We start from the raw sequence: 24273 nt of genomic DNA, 5'->3' as shown, positions 1-24273 counted from the left end.
TATATAATATTCTCATTAATCAGATGTCCACACTGATTTTTTTCCATTTGCTTTGTTGATGTTTCCTTGCAGACACTGATTAGGTAGAGAGACCTAATCAGAAACAAAATAATACCAACAAATTTCCAGTTGAAATTTCATTCAGATTTCTTAAAAACTGTGTGAGGTGTAATGAAAAAAAAAAAAAAAACGGCATTTCGCACATCTTAATTAATGTGATTTGGCTTTGATATGCAAATATCTGCTAATGATTCCCAGTAGAGCTGCAGCTATTAGTGCAGTTTGACTGATTTCCAATTAGGAAGGCTTGATAACATCTTTAGCGACTCTGTGATCATGCAGCAAAACTCTTCCCCAGGCTGCTTGTGCAAAAATGCCTATCCCACACCCCTACAATCATGGAGAGACAAGAAAATGTAGGAAATCCCTTCTCCTTAAGATTCTTTATAAAATCCCTGCAAAAAATAAAAAATAAAAAGTAATTCAAAACATAGACCATAGACCAGGATCAATTTTGCTTACCCCAAAGTAGCTCCTTGTTCCATTGTCCCACAGCACCACCAGGTCTGCGTTGGTGAGTTCACCGCGGTCCGACATCCCCAGGACCACCCCGTGTCTGAGCTCTGCAACCCTCAGCTGTATGTAGACCTCCTGGGTGGCATAGCTGATGTTCCAGGCCAGCTGCAGGTTTCCAAGTGGGTCCAGAGGCATCCGGAAAGGCATGGGGAGAAGTGGCAGAGAACTGGAAGGGCTCGGCTTTAGGCTGGACACGTCAACGGCGTTGGAGGGCGCCTGATACGAAGCCACTAGGATGACCATCAAGGCAGCCAGGCCAGTGAAATACATAATGGTGAAGTCCTGAAGGCGGACGTCTTTGCTGAAGATCCTCATGCTGGCGGACAGATCCTTTCAAGTTGTCTTTCTTTTCCTTACTTCTCTTGCCGAGGTTGAACTGAAGTTTAAGTCGAAAAACAAACTGCGAGGGAACTTTTTCTCCAGTCTTGCTGTAAAAATGATGTGATCTTCCAGACTAACACACTCGCATTTGTCTTGTTTGATTTCAGGCCTCGTGTGACATAACAGACCTGCTTTCTTCCTGTGTTCTGTCCTCTCCGTCTGTAATATTAGACAAAGTTTGACCTTCTGTGAAGCATCTGCACTTCTTTTCCATTTATCTGGGGAGATCCTCTGTTGGTGTCCTCTTTCCTCTGAGCAACCGCTAGGTCTCTTCCAACCTCATCCACCTCTTTGCTTTATGAAAGACTCCTCCCTTGTGAGTTGCTTGTTTTTATCCAGCCTAATGGTATTACATTTATTGAGGAAAATCGAATTGTGTTCTTTAAGCCCTGGGGGTCGGTCATGATTCTGCACGTCTGCTAGACCCTAATTGATCCAAATCCAGCCATGGGCATTATCAATGACCATCAAATTGGACTAACTTAAGTTTATTGTTCTTTCTGTTCTCCTTTGGTAAGCAAATCACCAAAATGATTTTTTTTTCTACATGTAAATGTTTTCTATATATTCTACCAACACTAGAGGCTGCCTCCCCACCCCCATTGATTCAAACAACATTTCGGGGGCAGTGGGAGCTTGGGCGATGTGTAAACAAGGCATTAAGGCATTAGGTCCTCCTTAACCTATACCTGAGGCTACAGAAGACCTAATCTAACTGTCAATACAGGTTTTCAAAAGGAGAAGCGATGTGATCTAATAGGCTAGTAAAGTCACTGTGAGAAGGGTGTTCAGTGAAAAAAGTTTGCTACAGTAGAAAAATACATCATGAATTAAGATAAGGATTTATGCATTTACTTGTTTTCATGAGTTGTTTTTCCATAATGTGTGATCTACAGCAGAAAAATATTTATTTCTCACTTAAAATAGCAGAAACATTATCGTATTGTGATTTTAATTTATTCATTACCTTTTGAACAACTAAACATGTAAGGATTCTCAAATATTAGACATATATTTTGATGAAAAAATGCAGTATGATTTTTTTTTTAGAAACTGGATCTGTAAATCCTTGCAGATCTGAAGCACAACAGGGATCTGACTCTGTCATGTTTGACTCTGTCAGAGAAAATCATTGCGGTTTCCAATTTTATGGTATTAATGGATTTATATGTTGCTGATATGCAAATGATTTTTTTTCAGCAACAAGAATAGAATATGGGGTAATTACTTCTTCAAAAAAAATGTAAGTTTTATTATATTGTTGGTGTCCAAAGCAAAAAGTCACTAGATGTTTTCAATCCAATCCCAGTTACTATTAATTTTAAATGAAAGGAAGAAGTTAAATCGCCAGTAAATAATGAATGTTTTTGATGTTCCCAATGTTTTCCAAGTTCAGATGCGTCAGTGAAAATCTTGAATTAAAACTCTTGAAAATTATCAATCAAATTTGCCAAATTTACAACAATCTTGAATTACATTTGGATGTGACACAAAATCAAAACTTCGGACACCATTAGATGATGATTTTAGCAAACAGAATCTTTTTTGTTCCCAAATGTGTTAAGTATGGACTCACCCTGCAGCAATAGCATAAGTGTTTACCTCAAAACCATTTTTACCATTTATAACAAATCACAACTTATTGCCACAAATCCCAAATTCAAACATTAAATCAGAAATGTATTGATTACTTGAGTATTCATACTCTAGAAAACAATAGAAAAACGTAGTGATGATTTCGAACATCTCTTTTTCATTGGAGAGGATTCAATAGATCTCAAAATTCCTTCAATTGCAGGTAAAGCTCTAGTGAAACTGCTGCAGAGTGACTGCCAACTCTGAATGAAATGGAAAAAAAAAAAACAAAGAAAAACCTTTTATAGGACGTCAGACTATTGAGTTTTTGCTTTTTATCCAGAAGGGAATCAAAGAGGAAAAGCTTTGGATCAGAACAATAAAACAGACAGGATAAGAGAAATCCTGTCATTGTGGTGGTTAATGTAATAAAAACGTCACGTCCCCTCGGGCGCAAACAAAGCCCCGTATGTTCTGAGAACAGCTCTCATATGAGGCTCAGTGATCTTCTCTTTGTCTCTACATGCTTGACAATAATGATTTCGTTCTTCTCCTTCATTCAGTCACACTTCTGATGCTTCTCTCCCGTCACACGGTTCTCCGCCGGGGTGTCTTTCTTTCACTGTCTGCCTTCTCTTCTTCTCTTACAGGCACACTTGTCTTTCTGGTGCCACTACTGATGCGTCAGCAAACAGAGCTGAGACGCTGTAAAGTCAGCTGTGAATTGAGGAGACGAGGTGTGGGGGCAGGGATGTCGGATGAAATGAGCTATTACTCTTAGGAGTTTAATGATTGGTCTGAGCCATCCTTCTGTTTGAGTTAGCTCGTTGTTGTAAATTCACGTAAGAATTGAATGCGTAAAGTTGAATGTGCCGAACATTTTCTCCAATCCACACAGGGCCTAGATTTTAAATTAAATTAACATGATGGTGTAGGCTGGGGAGCAGGGCCACATCCCAGCCACGGCTCTAATTATCCAATATTCTACTCGCACCCGGTTCACCAATCAATCTCAGTTTATCATGTTCATTTGACCCAGCCCTCTTTTTCTCCCTACGGGGCATCATTTCATCAGTAGTCTCCTTCTACTCCTCTTCTATCTCACTGCACCCAGCTATCTCCCTCTTCTTCCCTCCTTTATTCTTCACTTATATTCATGTTCTTTCTTTTTCTGAGCTCCATCTGGTCTTAAGTTGCCCACATGCTGATGCTCCTCCTCTCAATCCTCCAACAGCTAGTGTCCAAATGAAGATGTATATCATCACATCCTATGTGACTCATCTCCAAATCTATATTTTAACTTTCATATGTACATGCACCCCCTCTCGTATTTTGTTAAATGTCTGCCTAGGAAGTTGCGCCTCGACCACATGCTCGTGCCCATTAGTCAGCTTCTTGCATAATCCTGGCAGAACATTTAAAACTCTAAACAGAGAAAGCGAAGCTCAACTGTATCTAAGCTTCAACAGACTGTGCTGATTTCAATTTCAGTTTCACCTTAACTTGCGCCTCCACCCATGCTTGTTTTGGCCATCGATCTTCTGAACAGAATTAGAGTTTATCTAAATTATTAGCTTTCCTGAAACAGACTCAAAAAGAAGACAGCCCTGCAGCATGATACTGCCACCACCATGCACCAGTTCTCGGTTTAAAAAGCTTCACTGCAAAAGTGCTTGTTGGCATTGTGAGGGAAGAAAACTCAGTTGAAAGATCATTTAAAATAAATATTTAAAATCCCTAAGATAATGTGAAACTCATATAGATAATGAGTTTATGTAAAGTTTTGTCCGAACTATATGTGTATATTGAGTTCTGAAGAATAGATTGACCAATATATGTGCATAGGTCATGGTTTGTCATGATAACATCAAATATCATTATGCTGTGCTCTTGTTGGTCCATTTTGTTGATGATGTTGGCGACAGAGGTTATAATAAGATTGTGTGTTCAGCGTGATGGAAGAGGATATGAGGAAAGTAGGAATGGCTTGAAACGATCAGAGCTGTGCCCTGCGTCCCTGATTCCCTCTGTCGATGCCTCTCTGATAGCAGTGACCCAGTTTTGCCACACTGTGTCACGGTCCAGTTTTGGTTTAATTATGTAATTTATTTATTTATTTTACTAAAATTGGAGGTACCTTTTGCAGACAGGACAATGTAAAACACCCCCAAGTTCATTTTTTCCCCAACAAAAATGGCAATAAAGTGTGTTATTTTATAGTGATCAGACCGCCTCTCTAGCTCACATCACCCTGTTTCCTCGTTGCATTTGTGGAAGTCCATGAAAAGCATAAAAACACATAAAAGCAGAATTCACCCTACCCTCACTCACACACACTCACACACACACACGCACACACACAGCCAATCCAACCATCTCATTCTCTGCTAATATAAATATTTCAACACTGCACACTCTCAAAGTGCTCTAATCTCCACTTCTTTCAGTCTGAATAATGAATGCAATAAAAACTCACACCACTGCCCCCAGCAGTGCCTCAAACTGCCCCGAGCCTGATCTGGATATGAGACCCTAGCAGTTGTAAGTTGGATTGGATAATTAGAAAAAAAAGATGAGTAAAGAGGTTTTAGGAAAGAGTGGCTGAAAAAGAAGGGGTGGAACAGATTTCAGCAGCGAGATAACCATGGGGTAATATTGGGCACAAAGAGATGAAACTGGACCTCAGAGTCAGGAGGCAAAGGGAGCAAAAGGACAAGTGACAGAAGAAGGTACACAGGGAGAAAAATGATCCTTCAAGGGACAATGTGTCCATCTCCCTAAAGGAGCTTGATTAAGGTTTTGTTCCAGATGAAAAGGCCAGTTTGTCATTGTGACTTGGCTGAACGCTCTGTGGTCATGTGTAATTCTTTTAATTATTAATATGGATTTGGCTGTCCTAAAGTCATTGATTATGGTCACAAAGAAAAAAAAACTAATCCTGTTGGGAGAACAAAGATTTGGAGTGTCATGGTCCCTATTGCATAATTGCAGGTATGCATTGCTCCACAAAAGTTTACATAAATTAAAATTCAGCATGGCATTTAATAACGCTTTTCGCTGTTCCTAACAAGGCGATTTTAAAGGAATCACAAAATACACGTGACATTTCTTTTATCCCTATATGAATAAACAAAAAAAAAAAAAAGATTTCAATTTCCTTTAATTTCCAGTTGGTCTATGACATAAAATCGCAATAAAATACAATAATTAAAGTGTCTGTTTGCAATCGTGAAAAAGTTCCAAGAGGTATGGATGTATTTTTTTTTCACGTCACTGTAGCCTCAGCCCGACTGTAAGCACTACTGGCTGCATTTACTACACTGACTTTCCGTTCAGGCACTGTGGCCAACCTCCCCTGGATTTAAAGCGCAGCTTTTTTTTCCTCTCTCTCGTCTCTACGCAGAATCGGACGTCACTCTGCAAGATTCGGCAATTAATTGGCCAACGCGGAAATAACATCAACCGTGCATAAACAGACGCCGTTATTCTCGGAGAACTATCCAGTTGCAGGCGTTTGCTTTTCCACAACAAAAGCTTAACAGAAAGAAAGAAAGAAAGAAAAAAAAAAGCCGGATAGCGCACATGCGGTAAGAGGATAAAACACTGAGAAGGAAGCCGGAGGAGATCCAGAGAAGGAAAAGAAAAGGAGAAAGGGATCTAAGCCGGGCTAGAGGCGCGACCTGGAGCGACGCTACTACAAAAATCTGACCTCGACCTTCTAGGACGCTGCTCGAAAGTGGTCGTAGGGGAAGAAATGGCGAAATTCCCCCCCGTCACCCATGCTGTTTCTCCAGCGCACATGTTGCCCAGGCTACTGGTGCTGCTGATCATGAGGATGTTTGCGTAGGAGTGTTATATTTTTCTGCAGATCAGTCTGCACTGTTTCAACAACTCCAGCCGAGCGGTTGATGGACTTGTGCGCTGCTGAGCACATCTGTCAGATAAAACATCGTTACCACCGGAAACCGATTCGCTTTTATTTTTGAATTTTTTTATATATATATTTTTTACGTTTGAAACCTTTTTGATTTTGTTGCTATCTTTTTTTTTCTATACTCTTGTCTGGAATTGAGCTTAAGAAGAAGAAAAAAAAGATTTTCATCTGAAGAGAGTGTGAAGGAAGCTGGTCTACTGGAAAAAGATTAAGGAAATAAGCCTGGACCTTTGCATCTTTTGTCTGGATTTTTTCGTATTAATGAAGGACAGTCAAAGAGGATTGGGCCCAGTTGGGGGTTATGCTTGCTTCCAGTACAAAGTTGTAACTCTTTCATAAGCAAAGACAAAGATTTTGTATTTTCTCTCTATTCTTGAAATAGATTTTTTTTTTTTTTTGGCCACTGCTCAGATTTTATTTTATTTTTTGAATAACTGAAGTCAACTAGGAGCGAAAACTGCCCTGGATGTGACCCAAAGAATTCATCTTATCTCTGAAGGTAACCATGCATGCATAGATAGGTAGATGGAGAGTTCAGCACCATGGATAGAGCCACTTACTTGTCTTTTTGAGTGTTTTCAAAGGCTCTTATGAAATCATGAGCAATGCCAGTGAATATATAGGCCCAAACTAAAGATATAAACAGATGGGAGAGTGAGCATAAAGGCAAGAGACAGGTTTCTGCACTCTCCATGAAGCACTTGCTGCCTGGCCAGGCACGCCACACGCTGACAAAACCGCATGGCTTGTGAGCCAGAACTTCTGTCACCAACTGTTAGGAACGGTTGCAATCCAAATTGTTCAACTGAAGGTATTTTTAGTCAGGCGGGGCGAGAATGCATCTCAAGAAGCATTAATGTTGCTCAAAAAAAAAAGAGAGAAAGAAAGAGAAACGGTTCTGTAAATGTTGGTGAAATCACAGCACAGGGTTAGAGGGAGGGGGTTTGTACAGGATGCAATCCATCACCTACTGAGTGTATTGGAAACATTTTGATACATCGAGCAGTGACTGACCAGATGATATGTCAGCCAACAAGTAAATTTCTAAAGGCTGAGATGCAGTTTACACTTGAAGATATTTCTAAAATTCAAACGAATATTTTTCTTTGGTTCTGTCTCCTCTTGTGGTGATGGTGGGATAAAAGCCACTCAATCTAAACTTCACACTTAAAAAATAAAGCAGAAGCAAAGTACTTTTCACAATCTTAAGTCAACAAAATCAACAGAAAGAAAAACGGAACCACTGAAATAAAATCCTTTGATGCTGTTTATAATTATACACAGGCTAGCATTTGTGCTGCAGTACAGCTACCTGTTAGAGGAAGTTACAAAAGTCAAATTATAAAACATCTATGCTTTAAAAGTAAAATAGGCCATTTTTTTAACAATAACATTTAAACAACAGGGACGGCGTGTGGTGTTATGCGAAAATAAGCTGCTGCTGAGGTTCAGTAAGCTGTTCAGCTTCAACACCCGTCAGCAGAATGCACTGAAGTATGTGATGGCCTTCAACTGAAGTGATGCACAGTGGCACTCCTCACATGTGTTCTTCTTATGGCTTATGTGACAGTTTATGATCCATGTGACAGCAATTAAAAGGATATTGCAATCATTGTAATATGGTATTTTAAATATTAATTTTACTGAGGGCATTGATATAATCTGTACCCTTAACAATATTTTCCAAAACTAATAATTTGTGCTTCATATGCACCTCACATCTACATGCAAAGAGAGTCCTTGCTGAATATCAGCAAGGTAAAATAGTAAAAATGAAAGAAATCCAGAGATTAAAGATAAAATAAGCCCAGTTTTCTCAGACTCATGATCGCTTTCAGAGATAGAAACCACAACAATGATGCAGCTGTTTTTGTCTTTGTATACCTCCTTTACCTTGTCCTGACTCTGTTTCCATTCAATCCAATTGAATTTATTTATATAGCACCGATTTAAGCTCAAAATAAGTTACATACATTTTAACAGCGTTCGAGTTTAGATGATTATTTCTACTGGTGAAAGGTTTTCTGTCTAAGGAAGCCCAGACGATTCCATCAAGTCACTGACTTTGGAGCAATCTCTCCCAGAACCAGCGTGCAGTGACAGGACACAGTCAATTCCACTGCACTTTAACTTTGCAGCCGTCCGTCACTGAGTGTGCATGTAGCGTAAGTGGAGAGGAGAACTCTCCCTTCAGAGGAAGAAACCTCCAGCAGAACTTGGCTCGGCATGAGCAGCTGTCTGCTGCAACCAGCTGGGGCTCTGACGAGAAACGTTCATGCATTGACTTTGACGTCACCGATTACTGGTGCAGCATGAATATCGCAGAATTTTTACTTTGAATTTATCAGCATGAACAAACAGTTGACTTTAAAGATGTATATCCATAAGGGAGCATAATTATCGTTCATTTTTGCTCTGATTATGTGTTACCACATTGTCAACTATTTTAACTATTTAAGTTTTTTTAAGGTTATACTTGAAAGTAAAACCGACAGGAAATCCACCTCTATTCATTTTTAGCCTATATTAGAGGCATATCGTAGCCAGCCTTGACCCCTCGGCCTGCTATCACTGCCTGAGAAAATATTAACCATGATTTAAGTTCTCAGAGCTCAAATCACTTTAGAAAAATACTTTCGATCTGTGGTAATGAAAGTGCTTATCAAATACAATGGCTCACCACTACCTTGTTGATGTGCTTTTGGCTTTACAGTCTTTAATTTGATGATGCATCATTTGAAGTTTTTCTGTAGAATGAAAGGTCGATGAATCATAACATGTTTTTCATTATTATATTGGTGAAATTCTACTGCTCTACAATGCATGAATGTATGGATTAGATGACCAAAGAACTATGCAAGGCAAGGAGGGGTTTGTGTTCCCATGGTGACTCTCTCAATGACCCCCAGGTCACCCCAGGCCTCTTGGGAGATAAATATATCTCTCTCTTACGCATTCATACATATTTCTGTTATAGACAGTCTTGATTTTTCCTTGGAACCTGACTTGAAGATGTGGTGCATCTACCTGCTGTTCTACCAGCTTCCAGTCTGTTTACCAGGACAGAAAAAATGAGAAGAGGGAAAGAGGGAAGCTGAAGGACAACAGAAGGAGGAAAAACACATTTCCAGGACAGATGGGTGATGAGAAAACATCAGGATGGGATGTGGAGGAGAATAAGGAATGGTTTAAAAGTGCTAAGAAAAATTCAATTAGTGGGTAACATATTCAGATTTTTGTAATTATTTTAACCTAACTGGGTTAAAAACGCACTCTTGGTACTCCTCGTTGGGAGAGTGGAGAGGAAAGATTGAAACTGGGGGGAAGGGAACATGCCTGCTCACTGATCATGTTAAACAGTCGCCACCCTCTCCTCCTCCTCTTCCCCTTCCCCTTCACCACCACCCATCTCTTCACTCCACCCCCTCAGCACCATGCTTTTCCCCCCTTGCAGCTACACCATGACGTGCTCACTCATCACTTGTGCACAGATGGATGTGCTCAGACCCCCAGAAGTGACCAGCACACGAGCATGTCTGTGCAGAGAATCTATTGGTCGCCTGACCTCATCCCACTGAGTGATTGTAAAAAAAAAAAAAAAAAAGAAAAAAATCTGATGTTCACTCCAAAGGGAGGTGGGGATGGAGAGCATTCGGTCAGAGGGCGTGGAAAAACAGGCTGCTTCCCTGCATCCCTTTTGAGTCTCTTCCATTGCATCTTTGCTGTGCTCATCTGCTGTCATTTATTCAGTTATCTTAGTTATTTTGTTAAATTTGAGTAAAAATACAATTTTGATTTTAAAAAATAACCATTTGCTATAAATGTTCTAGTCTTACTAAATGTTGTCAGGATGAAATCTTAAAGCCTTAATATAATAATTCATCAAAACCTTTTTTTTACACATTCCAACATTTGCAGCATGTAAAATTTCACATAATCAAAAAATAACTAAATATGGGTGCATCGATTTTACGAAGGTTATTATATTATAAATGCATATTCCAATTTGTAGCCATATTACATTATGATGTGAAATTGAAATCGACTGAAACCAGAGCTTTGTTTTGAAGACATCCCATAACCCTCTGAAACCTGCCAACAAATATTAACTGAAATCACAAGACTAATGTGCATGGTTTATCTTTATACTCCTTCTTTGTGCACATATGTGCATATTACATAATAAATACTAAAGTGAGATAATATGTTACTCGGGCTAAGTTTACTCTTTTAATTAAATTACACCGCATTCATTTTGAAAAAGCCCAGGGGTATTCTCATTATTAATTTCATGGTCCAAATCATTTTTTCCAAGGCTTATCAACAGAGCCCACAGTTTATAGCTTTTAATCTGAAACATAAAAGTTGCAAATGTCAGCATGGTCCCTTTTTGGAGACAGATGTAATTAGAATAAAATACAGAACAAAATACCCAGATGCCCAGGTGGTCCTCGTTAAAAAAAAAACTGTAATTCATAAACTTCTCAGTTTAGCTCATGATTCATTTTTGTCCCTCTACGCTGTTTGCGTATGAATCTTTTTTATTTATCGGCTTAGAGCAAGCTGGGGAAAGTTGGTGCAAATAAAACTACTTTAAAAGCATAAACCACCCACTCACAAACTGAAACTGTAATGGCAAAATGTCAGTCGGTAATAGAACTGTAGTCATAGAAACTGAAGATCAGCTCATACTGTTGCTCATGCCGCCTCTGGAGCGCTGACCATTAGTGGTAATAGCCGAGCAATCAGCAGATTTTAAAAACACTCCCAAAACATTTCTATTTTTACATTTTCTCCATACATTTTTATCTTCTGATTCTATTTATTTTCCCCAACATGTTCCATATCAGTTCTGCTAATTTATCTTTGTTTTTCTTTTAAAGTTTCTTACTTTTCTTTTTGCTGGTTTAATGTTTTGTAATATGAATAGTGCATCGGCTATTCTTGATCACAGACAAATAGGCATCCTGTTTTATCTCAGGGTTGGAGCATGCGGCGGCTGCATGCATGCACAGGTTAATAGGAAACTATGTCTGCTTTTTGCAAACATAAACAATGTCAAATGCATATTCTGACCAAGTCACATTCTGGCTTTATGTGAATTTTGGATTTAGCAAATTAATTCACTATGACTGGATGATGCCTTGAAACAGCATTTTAAATTCAATTTAAATCTTAACAAACTGTGTAGAATTAAGTAACTTTTTAGAAACTGATTTTCACATCTTATTCAATTTTGTATACAACCCCTGGCAAAAAGTATGGAATCACCAGTCTTGGATGAGCACTCATTCAGACATTTCATGCAGTAAAACAAACTCAGATCAAAAACATGATACAATAATAAGGTAATTCCAAAGTGCAACTTGTTGGCTTTCAGGAATACTCAAAGAAATGAAGAGAAAACATTGTGGAAGTCAGCGAATGATACATTTATTGACCAAACACAGGGAAATAAATATGGAGCACTCAATTCTGATGAAAAAAGTGGAGGTAGAAAAAAAGGACACACCCAGTCTATTTCCTTTCCCTAAATGGACACCTGCCCCAGGTGAGATGTGCCCATTAGTCTTCAGTTAAAAACACCTGCAGTCATGACGCCTTGGAGGGCTGCTGGACAAAGTGGAGTGGCGAGAACCAGGGCTCCAACAAGAGAAATGTCCCTTAAAACAAAAGAGAGGTTTGTGAAACTTCCTGAAGAAGGTAACCCTTCAAGCATGGTTGCTAAAGATGTGGGCTGTTCACAGGCAGCTGTATCCAAGATATGGACCAAATACAAACAGCATGTTAAAGCCAAGCGTACTAGTAGACCAAGAAAGACATAAAAGTGTCAAGACAAACAACTTAAGGCCATTTGTCTTGAAAACCGAAAAATTACAACTAAACAGATGAAGCATAAATGGGAGGAAGCTGGAGTCAATGTATGTGACTGAACCGTAAGAAATCGCCTAAAGGATATGGGATTTCAATACAGGAAAGATAAACAAAAACCAGCATTGGCACCTAAACATAAAAGAACAAGACTCCAATGGGCTAAGGAGAGGCAATTATGGACTGTGGATGAAAGTCATCTTCAGTGATGAGTCAAGAATCTGCATTGGACAAGGTGATGATGCTGGAACTTTTATTTGGTGCCGTTCCAGTGAGATTTATGAAGATACCTGCCTGAAGAAAACAACCAAATTTCCACAGTCTTTGATGATATGGGGCTGCATGTCAGGCAAAGGCACTGGGGAGATGAATGTGGTTAATTCTTCTATCAATGCACAAGTTTACATTGACATTTTGGTCAGTTTTCTCATCCCTTCAATTGAACAGAGGTTTGGAGATGATGAAATAAACAGTGAAGGCATTCTTTGGAGAAAGACACATTCAGTCGATGTCATGGCCTGCAAATAGTCCATATCTCAACACAATTGAAAACCTGTGGTAGAGATTGAAAAAAATGGTCCACAAGAACCTGCAAAGCTGATCTGGCAACTGCTATCAAAGAAGGTTGGCACCAAATTGATGCAGAATACTGTCTGTCACTCATCCAGTCCGTGCCTCAGAGACTGAAAGCCGTTATAAAAGCTAAAGGTGGTGCAACTAAATACTAGTGATGTATTTTGAATGGTCTTTTGTTTATGTGTTTTCATGATTACACACTTTTTTCATCAGAATTGAGTGACTCCATATTTATTTCCCTGTGTTTGGTCAATAAAAGTATCATTCACTGACTTCCATAATGTTTTCTCTTCATTTCTTTGAGTATTCCTGAAAGCCAACAAGTTGCACTTTGGAATAACCTTATTATTGTATCATGTTTTTGATCTGAGTTTGTTTTACTGCATGAAATGTCTGAATGAGTGCTCATCCAAGACTGGTGATTCCATACTTTTTGCCAGGGGTTGTACATGTTTGCACAAACAGAAACATTGTACATGTGTCTAAATGCAAAGGAATTACATCTATTTTGTGGAAAGAAAGCCTGGTCATGTTTCTAAAGTGCTGCTTTCGACAGTCCCCTGTCTTACAAAGCATTTTCTTTTGTGTATTTTTCCTTATAATCCAATCTTAGTTCCATGACCTTCCTCAAGTGGCCAAATATTTATTTACTGAATTAATTAGAATGTATGTCAGTGCTACTAAGGAGCTGTTCTGACTTTTCAGCACCCAGAATTGAGTTGAAACTTTATCAGTACAGACAGAGCATCTGCATAGTCTAATCAGTGGGTAGCCAGTTGAAACCCTTTGTTCCATTTGCCTCAGTTGTTGTGTCTTTGAGCAAGACACTTCACCTGTCATGCCTTCTGTTGTTGGTCAGAGGCCCTGGTAGCACCGGTGCATTGCAGCCTCAGTTCTGTCAGACTGCACCAGGGCAGCTGTGGCGACAATGTAGCTTGCTACAATCAGTGTGTTGTGTGAAGAGCTTTGGAGGCCTTGGACTTGATAAAGAGCTACACAAATAAAGGCCATTTATCATTTTACCTTTTTTTAAATTAATTAATTAATTCCCCTAAATATTTGACAACTAGGGGGCACTAAATTTTTAGAAATGTTCAAATAATTATTAAGTAAAGAAAATCAAAGAAAATTACCTTACTTCATCCTTACATAGTATCCTGTAGATTCCGCATCTTTCATTCCAATATGCCTCTAATTTTACACGATTCCAAAAGATAAACGTGCTTATATGTGATATGACCGAATGTTTTACCAAGTGCTGCATAATTTCTTCATGTTTCAAGCCTCTTTTCTACACACTTTTTGACAAACAGGTAACAACATAAGGAACAGCTTGACAGGATCTTTACCTTTATCAAATGGGAGCTGGAGTTTTGTCATGTTAGACCACAGAAAAGAAAAGCCAGCCCAAAACAACGCTACAGAGGATTTGTGATGCAATCTGAGCTAAAATAAAAATATTAAAACAGATCATTTTAATAGATATTTTCTAAATTTGTTCTTTTTATTCACATTGTACATCTTTTCATTCACTGATGGGGGATTTACTAGTGATGTGTCTTGGCCTTCAGTATACTACTTCTAGTTTCACTGCATTTTTTTCTTGCAGATGTGCAGGTATGTGCATGCAGATTCCCCTTACATGCTGTCATTTTGGTACATACATACATTTAGATGAAATATCAAACGATACATCCATTATGAGGGCATTGTGATCACGTTGCATGTCCTCAAGGAAAAGAGAACCAGTGTGTGAAACTGCAAAATCATCCTGCCTCATTTCCAGCCTTCTCCCGAATTAGAAACAACTAGCTGAGCAGATATGTTCCTTTTATATTAAAAGATTGAACATAATTTGCTCCATTTAGTTGAAATTGCCATGGAAATCTCATTTGGGCAGTTCAGGAAACTTATTTCAGCTTTCCAAAAAAGTCTTGAAAAAATATTGGACTGCACATTATTTCAGCTTCACATCGGCTCACAAGTCTGACAATGCTAGAAAAAAATAGATTTTCATATCATAGTACTTGTTTCACCCACACTTGCGAGACAAAGCCAGCACTGACAGATGTGGGTGTGCTCTTACTGTTCACTACAAACTTTTGTTTGAAAAGTTGACATCTTTTCAACATGCATATTTTCATAGACCACAGCAAACGGTTTACAGTATGTGACCGAATTTGAAATGACCTGTGGGGCGTAAAATGCAAAAATTCTTTCCTGAAAACAGCAAGTGCTTTGTTGACATAGTGACTCAAATTGAATTTAGCAGCGTGTTGCCTTACAAACGAATAGTAAAGAGTTGCAATTAGTGGAAGGTACTGATTAAGCCTGAGCAGTGCGAGTGAAAGATGGTATCTATTTACAACTGTTCTATTGCAAGTGTCAAAAACATGATTTGTTTAGTCAGCTTTCAACATTTGTACACTTTGTTTCCATGTAGCAGCTATAAATGATACGGCTTGAAGTTCATTCTCTGAATTTCTCATAAGGAGCAGATTTGGCTTGTTAACCAGGAGGAGGTCTGTAAGACATCAGAAAACAGCACTGGCTATAATATTTTAATCGGATTTTATTGTTTTAAAGATCTTATATTTTGTACCCTACTACTTAGTAATGACCAATCTAGATTTACATTGTTAACTGGAGAAATCTGTGTCCTTGAAGTTCCTCAATGTGACATTTGCAGCTTGGACCTATCGCTAGCAGGATTGTCCTGCTCTTTGATTAAGAAAGAAAACTTAAGTTATCCACACGGTGTGAGTTGTACAGGGCTGCACAGTCACTGCACATGTGGGAGCACTTAGAGTCATAACATTGATCTGGAAGATGTAGAAGCTAAACAATTGCTGTGACAATAACCAAGACATTTCCAGAGCAGTTAATTTTAAGTGGATTAAATTGTCTGGTAAGAATCCTAATCCAGAGTATTTTCTGTTGTTTATTTCTTTTAGAAAATCATGGTCATGACAACACCCCCCCAAAAAAGAAAAATGTAGTATACATGTAACTGAAGCATCCCTTTAAATCTTTAATGTACCTAAAGTTATTCCATCATTGGGTTTCCCTGGGTTTGTGAATGATCTGACAGCTGCCAGTCTTTCAAATGGGAAAGACAAGAAAACATGAAATTGAAGTAAGTTTGTCAATTCATAAGTTTAAAGTAGCTAAAAGAATGTAAACTGACATGTTGGCTTTTAGAACAGAGAGAAGCAAGGCTGATTAAGGAACCAGGTTCGTTTAGTTAGCATAGACAATGAGTTGGACGTTAAGGGAGACAAAAACTCCCAACAATTTTTCAGGCAACCTTTTTGAGTGTACCCCACCTCTGTCCTAATCACTGCTAGAGATCCAGTTTTACCTCAACCCCGCACGGATAAGCGGGTTTAAACAATGGATGGAAGGATTCTTGACTAAGAGGCTTTGGTTTTTGTGCCATTTCCCTAAATAGGTTTAAAGTCAGTCCCTTTGAGCTTGTGGGCAAAAATATGAGACTAAAAATATCCTGAACTTTGTCTTCATGAATCAAAAGTACAAGCATGCTGTCAGTCAGCAGAACAGCGACTACCCTCAGTTCTCTGTGATACTGAAAGTACTGAAATATCTCAGACCACACTGCAGCCCCTGGTGGTGCCAAGATTATAGCCTGTCGTCCTCAGACCAATGGTGTTATTTGCACAGCAGAGGGTAGAGCTTTGTGAAGCAGAGGGGAGGAACAGGAAGTGCAGCATCAGACTGACAAAATGTGATTACATGCAATTATTTTGAGATTATTTCAAAACTGAAAGCTTTTTTTTTCTTTCTTTAATTATTTGGAATAACAGAACATGACTGACAATCATTTATTTAAAACTCAATATATTTGATGTAAAAAGGAAACTGGAGATTTTTTAAAGTGTTTTGAGCCACACAGATGTCCTAGAATTGAGCAAATATGCTTTAACTGTGCTAGACCTACACAGACATGGAAAGAGTTGAGTGACTCGTAAAGTATCCTAAATTTAAACCTCTTGTTTGCTTCAATATCTTGTTAAACATGGTCAAATTGGCTCAGGCATCCATAGTATTTGGTGAATATAGGATATTTTTTGCAGAGGATACTGTACAACTTTTCATACACCTTGAATATTTTCACATTTTGTCATATTATAATCACAAACGTCAGAGTATTGTGGCTCATAATTGTGAAGTAGAAAGTAAGGGATGTATATTTGTCAAAGGTTTTTCATATAAAAATCTAAGGCATGCATTTGTATTTAGCCCCAATCACCCTTGTACCCCTAATTAAAATCCAGGCAATTTCCTTGAGATGTCGCCACAATAGTAAATATATTTAATATATTATTACCACTTCTGGAATGGTATCAGAGGAATGTTAGAGAACATTGGTGAAAACAGGCATCATGAAAAAACAATCACCTGGCATTAGGGTCAGGAAAAGATTAGTTAACATCTCTGCAGACCCCACACATCCTGGACCAAACCATTTACAATGCTAAACATACAGCCAGAGCAACAATGGAAGTTCAGATCAAAATCAAGTGTGTCCCAGTCAAAGTCCAGACATACTGTTAAAACTTTACTCTGGATTGACTAAATAAATTAACATTTAAATTTAAACATATTTTAATGAGACTGTTTAAATCAATATTTTTTTGTCAAGAAATTTGAAACATTTTTCTAAAATTTTTTATCCTAAAACTTTAAAAAGCAATTATTTTTGTTTTTCTGGTGAGCTTTATGTGATTTCCATTCTTTGTGCTCCTGAAAGTGTATTGGGACTAAACCGAAAAGCCAGAAAATGTATTTATCACATAATATAGGATGTTTCGGACACCAATAAGGGCAGTCATGGTTTCTTGCTTCAGTCCATGCACAGCACATTTGAGGTTAAAGCAGCAGACTGGACTTAAATCAGCCTGCAATTTGTAAAGAAGAGCAGTAAGGTCGTTCAGATGGATGAGGGACATTTAGTGAGCTGTATAATTAAATGAAGAGACCCTCAGGTCTCCTTTCAGTGCTATATTCATGCAAGCCAAGAGCCATTTTTATGATATATCATTTGCAGAGGAGCACTAATTACAGAAATGTTTCCTGGGCAATAATGGGACACATGTGGAGGATAGAAACACATTTATAGCTACTGTCTTGTTCTTCAGCCACAACCCCAAATTATTCTCCTTTCGTCCGTTTCTCACTCGCACCTGATTCAAGGTCAGCATGAGGAGTGAGTTAAGCTGGTTTTAGTAGAGGGATGGGCTAGAAAGGACTTACCCCCAGGCAGTCTTCATCTGAGTTGTCATTATTCTTGGAGATGGGTTCAGGGACACAGAAAGATGGTGGAATAATATGCAAGGACAGACTGAGTCAGAAAGTGAGAGTCAAGTTATACAGTCATGGTTGGTGCAGCCAGACATCGTGATGTAGAGAAAAGCAATATGTGAAGGCTAAGGGATGACTTTTTCAGCCTCTTAAATTAATCTTTACTTTAGTCTGTGAGAAAAGAAGATGAAATTGTGGAGAGCTTTAGAAGCTTTTTATTTTTTTGAAAACCTTAACCTAGATTCCATGTGTTTAAAGAGCAATAAAACTTGCTTTCCTGCGTTTAAGATTTTAAGATTTATTCTGAGCTGTAGTTCAGAAGTAACATGTGAAACACATTCGCTTTGGGGAAAAAAAATCTGATTAAAATCTATTACTAGCAACAGAACAGAAAAACAGTATACACACCTATGGTAGAAAAGAAATGAAAGAGTGCAGCAACAGCGGCTTTGAGCTTACTTCCAGATCGACTTGTGTTTGTCCTGACAGGATTTCCAGGACAAATTGTGACTCTGGTGGTCAACAGGCCGTAGAGGACCCGTTAAGTCAGAGCCAGGATTGTGAAGAGTCGGATGAAAGCCTTAACGTTCAGCAGCTTTTTGGTCAGTCAGGAAGCAAAAGGTTCCAGTTTGCAATTTCCAAGTACTCCAGTTTCAAAATGTCCTTGTCATTTTATAAATGTTGATACAGTATTCACTTTTGCTTTAAATTATTGTTAATAATGCAGGCAGTCATGCTCTGCTATCAGTATTGCATGTAAAATAACATCGAATTCAAAGCAGAAAACACCAGATGTAACCTGATGCAAAAGCTAACGATACTTTAGGCAAATGCTACTTGATGGATTTTTACTCCTGGATTCCAGCGTGAAATCCAGTATGGTGGTCAGAGAGAAGTTAAAAGTGACAGAAGACATTTAGCTGCAGGTTCTTTCCTTTGTTCATCTTTGCTGCACCTACAAACCCACAGGTGGTCTCAGGCTCCAGAGAGCTACCAAAAGAATCTGATTGCAGAAATATCTTAGCATAATCCATTTAGTGCATGAGCCTGCAGTTTTTACTAAGAGAGAGTTAAGGTGTTTATTATCAAAAAAATATCAACATAAGGAAAGAGGTGTGCATGTAAAACATCATACTGCACACAAATCACAGTCCAAAAATGTGGTTTTATGTAGGGATGTTGCAAGGCTTTTCAGGTCGAACTAGCTTACCCTGATGTTTTGTCCTTCTTCTGTCCTCCTCTTCCTCTCAGGCAGAAGTAACCATTTCTTGATTTCCTGGAATGTTCGATCAATGAACTCCACAAAAAAAAACGATGTAAGAATGTTTGGAATTTCCCACTACTGAACTGAAAACAACCAGAGTAAAACCGCTGCTGGTATTTAGAAATCCATTTCCAAGAAGCATTGTTATATCAAAAAGAGATGATTGACTTTTTTTTTTTTTTTGCTAAACATACTTTTAAATCTGTATTAATCTAGGCACCCTTGCTGAGAGGAAGTTGAATAACTAGATAATTTTTAATTATAGTTACTTTGTAGTGGGCCTGACTGCACCTTTTATTAAAGGGAAAGGTGTCATCTGCAATGAGACCATTCAATCATTCAGACATCATTGCACTGATTCTCATATTGGCAGTGAAGCTGACCCAGGCTGACTAGTTAAAGTTACTGAAAATAACCGTTAGAGAGTCTGAATTCCCTAAAGAGCACTCTACGGCTATGCACTTTGGCATTGTGTACTCTATTTAGTGTATCTGTGTTGTTCGAATTCATTCTTTGACATCCACCATTGCAACCGAGTTCTTCCCATTGTTCCAGAGACATGTTACTGTCTGCTGTGCGCGACTCAAATCCACCACCTACTGTGTACTTCTCTACCGCTGAACTGAAAGCCTGTCAACAGCCATTATTCCGAGCAAGACCTCTGCTGTGATCTCTGCCATGTTTCATCGAAGTGTGGAAATTTATTCTAAAGCTCACTGTCTGAGCATGTTAGCTACTACTAAAATTACAGCATGTGGGTGTTTGTGGGTGTTTTTGTGTGCGCGTCTACCCGCTGCCGTCGTTCTACTGCTTCCAGCTCTTGTCATTCCTGTGGACAAATCCCTGCAAAAGCAGCTGAGTGGACGGGTTTCGGAGGCTCTATTTCACAGTGGAGTCTGGAGGACTTGTGTGTCAGGGTGTGTGTGGTCAAACAATTAGCACTGTTTGCCACCTTCTCACAACACATCCCTCACACGCTGATCTGATTAATGGAGTCCCAACGGATTGTCTGGCTAGCCTCTACAGTGACTAAAGCAATGTCTGTGTCTCTGTTTGCAAAGGATTGCAAAGTTGTTTTGCTTAGTTTTTTGTTTTTTTTTACCTTTTTGATACCATAGGTATATAGCCTGCATGAGAGGCAGCTAGAATTACATATTTAACCAAATTGTACATAGGCTCATACATTTTGTTCTTCTGCTTTTCTCATTTAGACAATCCAGTTGGCAGAACTTACTCCAAAAACCTTTCCACATTTTGCCACGTTACAACCATAAACTTAATGGGATAATTTGTTTGAAATGTAATTTCGTTTATTATACCAACCGAAAGCACAACATGATTGTGAAGTTGAGGAAAAAAAGATACATAAAAATTGTGACTTGCAGTTTTTTTTTTTTTCATTCAACCCCAATAAATCCCAATTCTATTCTGAAATGTCCAAAGAGTATGAATACTTTAAATCCATGAAATAAGTGGAGCATGATTTTGATCAAAATGTTTGGCTTGGATAAGGGTAATGACTTCAACTCTGCAAAAAACCAAAACAAAAAACAACTCAATAAAAGTCACACACTCAACACCCATGCGTATGTCATTTGATCCCTCTCATGTATGTTCCTCTGGATTTCTGAACAAGTCCTCCCCACTCAGGATTTGCATTTGATTTTGCTTGATCCTAATCCTGACCAAATCTTCTGATGTGGAGCAGAAATACAAATTAGAAGTGCATCAATCTTTGTGACATTCAATTTCTAACACTGGGACGATGCTTTCATTTAATAGTCTAGTTTTTCTGAGGGAGTTTTTTAACCCCTTAGGCCACACTTTGTATCCCACTTCCTATGTAATTTTAGTTTGGCTCAAGTGTATGTGTTTAAAATGCTTGATGTATTTAACAGAAAATGAAGAAAAAGATATATCTGAATATATTATATTAGAATTTCCTAGATCCAAGAAGTTTGCTTCTGATGACAACTCATACAGACATTCCTAAAAGCATAACCAAACAGTGAGAGAAGTAGAAATTAAAATAAAATCATTTGTTTGTATGTATTTACATTTATTTTACAAATGGCATGCTGAAAATTATCTTACCCTCCTCAAGTATCAATGGAAACGTTTCGGCATTATGGCACTCTTATCAGAGCTAACAAGATTTTTGATAACATAAAAAAAACAAACACTTAGCCTTGCTGTCTGCATTTATGTTGATGTTTACAAGTATTGCACACTGTAGCTAATTATTTTTATTACCTAAGAAGAAACATATGGCTCCTTATTTTTTCAATTTACCAGCTTCTCAAAAGGAATGCTTTCGACTCCTGCCTGCGGTGCTCTTACTAATGCTTTACTTGCTCCAAAAATGAGATAAAACTTCCTCTCCTGCTTTCTTTCGCTGACTCAAAGTTCTACGCATCTTTTAATTACAAACCTCTGAGGCCAAAACACGCTGCTCAAGCTGTTCCTTCTTGTTTGGTTGGCTGAGTGACCTGCAGACTGGATTAGAGTCCAGCTGTATCACAGCTTGAGAGAAGAGCAGCGGTGTTTTGTTTGTAGATGAGCAATATGCTTCGTGTTCCTCTAAAACTTTACAGGCCATCTCTGAGGAGACACGCTGCAGAACGGTTTTAGAATTCAAGACAGTTACCGACTGACACGTTCGGTATAGGTTAGCATTGCTTCAAGGCTATTGAATAGTTCTCTGAATAGCAAATGCTTTTCACTTGAAGTCACTCCAACAAATTCGAGGTGGGACGTGTTTGGAGCAGCTGGAGAAAAGTTATCTCTACAATTGTTTTTTTTTTTTTTTTTTTTACAGAATTCTCCCCTTTTTATTTGTCTTGCTCACAGTGAAGTTTCGTCTTTTCAGCATATGCCCGTACTTCAGTGCTGTGTTCCTACTTGCTCATAATGACTTTTGCTATTGAGTCATGACTTAGCAACAAGCCTGCTGGCCTATTTTTGGTTTCAGGCAATTATCCAGAATGCAGTGAGTTGGTGTGGTCCTGTGACACTTCCAGATACAACAAAGAGAAAAGGTCTCTGCCCACATCTGTCAAGTTTCAGACATAATAGCATGTTATTGAACGTGTAGACGGAGTGACACATCTCATTATCTGACATGTTGTGAAAACGACCCAAAGATTGAAACCAAATCAGTTTGTAGCTGCATTGGTTTGCATAATATCTGCTGCAGTTACTTGAATGTAAGAAAAAAAAAATCAGAAAATATGGAAAGTTTTACAAATAAAAAAGTAAACTTCATCTTTCACTGATAAAAATCACAAACACTACAGTGAGAGAACCGAAATCTGATGAAAAATTATATAAAATTATATAAAATAAATTTAATTCCACATCTATTGCATCCCCTAAAGCTAATGTATGAATATTTTAAAATAACAAATGTGTATTTTATTCATACAGTACTACTGAAAATATTTTAAAATATATAACCTTTAATTTGAGAGAATTTCTCCAATTAAAAAAAAAATCCAGCCTCAGTAATATTTATATTTTCTGCAGAAAGTCACTTCAGCCTTAATAATCGGTACTCTGAGCTCTCCTGAAATAAAGCTGGGCTTGATTTTTTTTCCTCATTATATTTTACTTAACTGACCTGGAATTTTGAATTAATTATCAATAATATGTTCTGTGTTTCTGGGGTATAAATGTGATGTGGCACAGTAGCACATTTTTCTTAGTCACATATCAATATGGGAAAGGCAAGAGCACATAACATTCAAGTAAGGAAGATAGATGATTTTGTTAATTCGGAGGTTATTCCAAGAATGTCATCTAAGTTTGTCCAAACTGAAAGACTCTTGAATAATTAAAATGTTAAATAACTAAAACTGTGACATTCAAGTCTGGCAGAAGACCCAAGTTCATCTTGCCATCACACACACTGCAGAGAATTATAATAGAGTTGAAAAATGTGAGATTATGCTACTGCAATAAAAGGTACATTTATTTTAAAGAGTTACTTTTTGCAGATCATTTCCAGAGGTTAGAATATGCGGGGAGTGCAGTAGGTGAAAGACAACTGATGTCACAAATTTTAATTACTTCGGTGTGTGCAAAGAGTCTCCTATAAAGGTTCAATAAAGATTGAAAAAAAAAATAATAATTTGTGATAAAGTACACAGTTGATTAAAAAGTGAAATTTTCATCACCAAATCTTTATTTAGTAGGTTCAACAGAAGCATATTTTTCACGCAGGACAGCATAGCTTCCATTTGAATATAATAAAAGCAACAGATTATGAAACATTTTCTTCAAAGAAGTGAAAGAGGACATCAGTTGTATCTCATATTGAGGCTAATAATTGCATGCTGTTCATTCCAAAACATTTCTGGGACGTGTGTCTTGGCTGATCCAGTGGACAGCTTGAAGTGAAAATGTCTAAACCCCAAATTCCATCCTCACAAACCCACTCACTAATAAATACATGACCACCTAACCACCTAACTCTGATAAGCAACAAAAATATCACCAGCAGATCTAGTGAATGGTAAAAAGAAAAATCAGTTACCATAGCTACATTATTAATTAGATGCAATTCCAATGTTTACAGTGGCATTCTGAACCAGTATTCACAACATTCTGAATAACTTGGATGATGCCTAATAGTTGTGAAGTTAGAGAAATAAAGGAGCATGTTCACATTAAAAAAAAAAAACCTCAGTGATATTTGAAAGTAATCAAACCTACAAAATCATTTTCTACGGTTGTGTTTAGCTCTGCCAAAGTGGAAATAGATGTGCATATATAT

General features: G+C 38.0%; 2 protein-coding genes across 4 annotated transcripts in view; one reads left to right on the top strand and one right to left on the bottom strand.

The window, feature by feature from the left end:
• The window catches only part of dbh (dopamine beta-hydroxylase (dopamine beta-monooxygenase)), a 16869-nt gene extending 11118 nt beyond the window's left edge, over positions 1 to 5751 (bottom strand). For both annotated transcript variants that reach the window (XM_008423997.2, XM_008423998.2), the window contains exon 1: positions 523 to 5751. In XM_008423997.2, coding sequence (XP_008422219.1) covers positions 523 to 891 — 369 coding nt within the window. In that variant the 5' untranslated portion in view covers positions 892 to 5751. The remainder of the gene's footprint in view (positions 1 to 522) is intronic.
• Positions 5752 to 5952: 201 nt separating this feature from the next.
• LOC103473624 (protein FAM163B-like) overlaps positions 5953 to 24273 on the top strand; it is a 26767-nt gene continuing 8446 nt past the window's right edge. Inside the window, exons 1-2 of one of the 2 annotated variants that reach the window (XM_008423996.2) lie at positions 15925 to 16049; positions 18725 to 18837. The gene's annotated coding sequence lies outside the window, so the exon portion shown is untranslated. Of the gene's footprint in view, positions 6966 to 15924; positions 16050 to 18724; positions 18838 to 24273 lie in introns of those variants that run through there. The other variant, XM_008423995.2, reaches the window with a different exon arrangement.

The sequence above is a fragment of the Poecilia reticulata genome, linkage group LG12 (assembly GCF_000633615.1).
Source record: "Poecilia reticulata strain Guanapo linkage group LG12, Guppy_female_1.0+MT, whole genome shotgun sequence".
Lineage (NCBI taxonomy): Eukaryota > Metazoa > Chordata > Actinopteri > Cyprinodontiformes > Poeciliidae > Poecilia > Poecilia reticulata.
This window is presented reverse-complemented; position numbering and strand designations above follow the sequence as displayed.